This window comes from Prosopis cineraria, unplaced genomic scaffold (assembly GCF_029017545.1).
Source record: "Prosopis cineraria cultivar Desert tree isolate PC_DT_omini unplaced genomic scaffold, ASM2901754v1 PC5, whole genome shotgun sequence".
Taxonomy (NCBI): Eukaryota; Viridiplantae; Streptophyta; class Magnoliopsida; order Fabales; family Fabaceae; genus Prosopis; species Prosopis cineraria.
The window spans coordinates 3,615,360-3,620,603 of record NW_026555336.1 but is presented as its reverse complement, the minus strand read 5'-3'; the positions used below and the strand labels follow the sequence as shown (position 1 = coordinate 3,620,603).

Below are 5,244 nucleotides of genomic sequence, written 5' to 3'. Positions count from 1 at the left end.
TGCATGGATTGTAAAGGTCACCGAACTTAAAAAAAAAAAAAAAATGGCCTCAGATATCTACTTTGTCCTTTTTCAAAAAAAAAAAAAATCCTGGCAAGACGAGCAATCTTGAAGAATATATTTTGTTGACTCATCAGCTTAAACATTAAGCAAAGAATATATATCTGAAAAATCATTTACATCGTTAACAAAAGACGAAGCCTTGCTTGATTATAATGCATACTTTCTAATTAAAAATTCCCAGCAAGAATTGAAAATGCAGGAAGGAGTTACATACTACAACTTTGCATGACGTAAGTTTTCAAGGCAAGCTTCAATTTTCAGATAATTTACACAACCAATTATAACTATCGCAATACAAGAAGTATCTCCAATGCATGTCATGTATCTATCCTTAAAGCAACCAAAAGGAAAAAAAAATCTACACTGCCATTGCCCCGCATAAACTTCTACTACAACACAAGAAAAGCATCAATTTGGCTAAAAAGAATACAGGGCAAGATAAATCTTGAAATGCCTTCAGTAACATTTCAAGGCTCCCGCAATTGATCTTGATCTGGGAATCAACTCGTCAGTTCTGCGTTAGTGTTTGTCTTGGTTTGCGAAAGTCTTTGCCACGGCAAAAAGGTGATCATTCGTGAAGCAAGGTAGATTATGAATGCAACATACAGGACTGTAAATGCAAACACTATGGTGCCAATCACTGGCCCATTCACTTCAGAGGAGAAGAATTCCACCAACAGATAGCCGTTAATGATTATCACTAAAGCAGCCACAGACCAGGAAATAATCTGTATCCATTTCAGAGACCACTCAACTTTTTATCCATGTAATTAGAACAAGCAACTAAAAACAATACAATTACCAATAAATCAAAGCATTGAATTTATAATCAAACCCTATGAAGACTTGAAAGAAGAAGCTACAGTCTTTAGACAACACGAAATCCAGAATTCATCACAGATGAGGGACTAGTGTGCTCATGTATTTACTAGTGAAGTCACAGAGTCAGTTATGGCAAAGGTAGTGAATAAGCATAAGAACAAGAAAACTCGAGAGACCACAAAATACAGATATTCAACGCAGAACGTCCCCAAATTCTACATGCATATTAGACGCCAAAATACCCTCATCATAATTAATAAAGAAAAAGTGGCTATGCTAGCTCCATAGACACCGTTCTACCTCCTTTCAATACTCAAGACTACAGTAAAGCCAAAACACCAATTCAGTTTAGTCAAATCTAACTCTTAATAACAAAACAAACTAGGGAAACATCAAATCAATAATGAATTATTCCCTCGGATAACCTTCAAATCAAGTGAATTATTGGCATTTTAAGTCCTTCAGCAAATAAATCACCTGGTAGGTGACAAATGTGACCAAAATGCTGATGAAAAACAATATACCTTGAGGACAACGCCAATCCTGAAAGTCCCCATCAACTGCTCTTTTGACACCAAGCAAAGCAAGGGAATAAGAGCAAAAGGGATTTGAACTGACTGGAGAACATTGAGCCATTCGTTCAGGACATCTAATGAGTCCTCAGAGGTATCAAAGACAAGTGCAACTATTATGGTTGGGATGATAGCAAAACTTCGCGTGATTAAAGCCCTCATCCATTTTTTCAACCTTAAATTCAGAAAACCACCCATGATAAATTGTCCGGCATAAGTGCCAGTAATGGTGCTACTTTGGCCGGCTGCTAATAACCCAATACCCCATATATATAAGATCGGGAAAAGTCCGCCGCCATACTTCTGCTGAAGATACTGCCCCGCATTTTCAAGACCAATGCTATTTGCTAGCTCAGTACCATAGAAACCCTTGGCAAACACAGTTGTAACAAATATGTTAATGACTAAAGAGACCGCAAGTGCAACAGCGGATTCAATAGAATAATAATTAAGAGCTTCTTGAACTCGTCCTTTCTTGGTTAAGTCAATCTGTCTCGATTGAACAAGTGCAGAGTGCAAGAACACATTGTGAGGCATGATAATGCAACCTACAACAGCAACAGCCTGCTGTATCGTTTTCGAGCTAAGTTTTGGAACCAAAAGGCCTACACAGATAAACCAGACTCTATGAGATAGAAAACAACAACCAAGAAATTGCTGTAACGAGGAAAATCAGCACAAATCCAAAATTCCAAATCACATAAATAATCTTCTAGTTACCGAGAAGAATATCTAAGCCATCAGGCTTTGCTTCGCCAAACATCCACGCAAATGAAAGTGCCATTATACCAATGAGAACCGCAAAAAGTGCTTCCAGTTTCCTCACACCATAGTTCTCCAGAAATAGAAAAATAAAACTGCAAAGCCAATAAATGAATCGTTTAAAATACTCGTCATGGTCCTCGTATATAATTTCTTCTCCGGATCTAATAGCAATGGTCTCCCTCTAACTCTTCTTTCCGGAGTTTACGCGAGATTTTCTTTTTGTAGAAGCGCCAAGGAAGGTAATCCACAAACTTTTCCAAGAGCTTAACGAGGAAGCAATTTTACATGAAATTCGTAGAACTTTTGAAGAACGTAAACATTAAACATTATAAATTACAAAGAGTATAGTTCCTCAGAAGAAGTTCAATTAAAATTAATCCGAGAGCATCGATTGTTTTTAAAAGTAGAAAGAAAGAGGCAATAGCAACAAAACCAAGTGAAAAAAGAGAATACCGCAAGTGCAAGGAAGAACAGAGAATAATTACCAATCAAAAGCTGTGATGACGACCCCAGCCCAAAGCGGCACAAATCCGTTACTTAGAATCCTAATAGCAATAGCGCTTCCAATGACCTCTTGAATGTCGGCCCCAATTAGAGCTAACTCTGCCATAACCCACAGCACCATCCTGGCCCACGTGGGGTACTCCTCCCTGCAGAGCTCAGCCAAATGCCTTCCGGTGGCGACGCCGAGGCGAGCAGACAAGAGCTGAACGAGAAGCCCCATAGCCGTCGCCCACATGAGGAGCCATAGAAGTGAGTAGCCAGCAATAGCACCAGCCTGAAGATCACCCTCCAAATTCCCAGGATCGAGAAACGCGATGCTCATGAGAAACCCAGGGCCAGTGAAGAGCCAGAGCTTCTTCCATGAGAACGGCGGCGCTTTACCAAAATTATCGGCGTCGGAGTCATCAACCCCGACAACCACGATCTTCTCCGATGAATCATAGGCAGTTTCCAGCGCCTCCTCCTCGCGCAAGCCAAGGAGTGGTTGATCCTGGGTAGACATGGAGAGGGAGAGAGAGGAGGAGTAGCGTGGTGGTCACGTCAGCAAAGGCCTCAGTGACAGAGGAGTGCAAGTTTGGCAAGTGATGGAGTCCACAGAGCTTCAAGCTTTCAATTCGTGGAATGAAGAGGTGTCCGGCAACATCGTCGCCGGATAAACTACTAATGTACTGAAACCTGCCACTGCGGCTGTTGTACAATTTTCTTTATTTTTTTTGGGCAAAACATTTTTTCCCCGGTCGAAGTAGGGTCATCCCACATGTGTGTGCATATGTATATACACACACATATATATACATACATACATAACAACTTAATTTTCAAGTTTTAAGAATTTAAATGTTATTAAAATTTTTAATAAAATAATAAAAATAATTTTTAATTAAAAAAATAAAAATCGTTTTTTCTATGACTTTAGTTCTAATTCAACAAATAATTAAAATAGTTTAGATTTTAACAACTTTTTTTTTTATCTTTTTTCTTCCATCAACAAAATGCAACAAATTTTTTTTGTCATTTATGACTTTGATTATGAAATTAACAACTCTGATATAGTAAAATAATTAAAATAATTTAGGTATTTATAATTTTCTCTCACTTTTTTTTTAAAAAGTATAATTTTAAATTCCTATACTTTGTTCGTATTTTATTATTGATTATTGTATTTTTATTTTTTATTATTTTAAGTTTTTCTAAAGTTTCTATATTTTATTTATAGAAGAATTTAAGATAATAAAAAAATAAAAGTATATGAATTAAAAATATCAAAAAAATATGTAAATCAATAACAAAACAGAAGAAAGTATGGGATCCGAAAGTTATTTTTTTTTTAATTAGCAAAGCCCAACAAAATGTTTTTATTCACAACTTTAATTTTAAAATTCAACTTAGTAAATGATTAAAATAGTTTAAGTATTTATAATTTTTTCTCACATTGTTCTTCACTTTTTTAAAATTTAGAAATATTTTTATTATTTGATCAAAAACTTTAAGAGTAAATACATCTTGGCGCTTAGAACCATTTTTCGTTGGTTTTTTTTTTAAAATAAACATTACAAAGCAGTTTCTTTCTCAGAGAAAAGTACTTTTAAAAAATGAGGATACATTCATAGGAAGGACCGCCACGAAATAAAAAGTAAAAAGTTGATTCCTTTCTATTAAAGTTGATTCCTTTCACACGACACTTCCACTTAATAATGATAATAATAATAATAAATAATACATTTAATAGAAATTTAATAAATATTAATATATTATTATTATTTAATATAAATTTAAACTATTTTTTATTTAATGCAGTATTTAGTATCTTTTCAGTAAGTAAAATGAATAGGCTCAATAATAGTAAATAAATATCTCTCCTAAAATACTAAGAATAATGGATAAACATTTTTTAATTAAATTATCACACATATATAAGAGTGGTTTTGAATCCCAACCACTTGCAACATTAAACGTGCAACAAATAATTAGCATGAAATTTTAATAAAATTTATAAGTTAAAGCATGCATTTAGTTTTTTGATCTTATAATAAAAGATTTCATTTTGATCTTTTAAATTTATAAAGTATTTTTTTAATTATTTAACTCTCACATTGTTAATTTCATCACAAAAAAAATTTACATTAAATTTTTAAATATTAAAAAATATTATTAAATATTGATATATTGAATTTAATTTTTTTTAAATAATAGTTACTGACATGAAAAATAATTATTTAAAATTAATGGTATTGGAGTTAAATGATTGAAAGATATTTTATAAAATTAAATGATTAAATTGAAAATTTATATAAAATTAGAGAATGAAATGTGAAATTTAGCCAATTTTAAAGATAACTATGATGTGAAACAAAAAAGAGGAGATGGGAAGAAATAAAAGAGAAAGAAAAAAATGTATAATTACTGTTCACATGCCAAAACTATTTATAAAAGAAACTCCAACTTTATTTATAGAGTCCTAAAATTAAAAAATAATAATAAAATAATAATGTAAATATACCTAAAATTAATAAAATAT

At 33.0% G+C, this 5,244-nt stretch overlaps 1 protein-coding gene across 1 annotated transcript; it reads right to left on the bottom strand.

Annotated features, from left to right (window-relative positions):
• Positions 1 to 274: 274 nt before the first annotated feature.
• Positions 275 to 3,474, bottom strand: LOC129311978 (metal transporter Nramp3-like). The gene is made up of 4 exons (XM_054954509.1): positions 2,708 to 3,474; positions 2,178 to 2,314; positions 1,410 to 2,062; positions 275 to 791 (listed from the first exon to the last, which is right to left on the bottom strand). The coding sequence occupies exons 1-4, from the start codon at positions 3,226 to 3,228 to the stop codon at positions 564 to 566; spliced, it is 1,539 nt and encodes a 512-aa protein (XP_054810484.1). The 5' UTR covers positions 3,229 to 3,474; the 3' UTR covers positions 275 to 563.
• Positions 3,475 to 5,244: the final 1,770 nt, after the last annotated feature.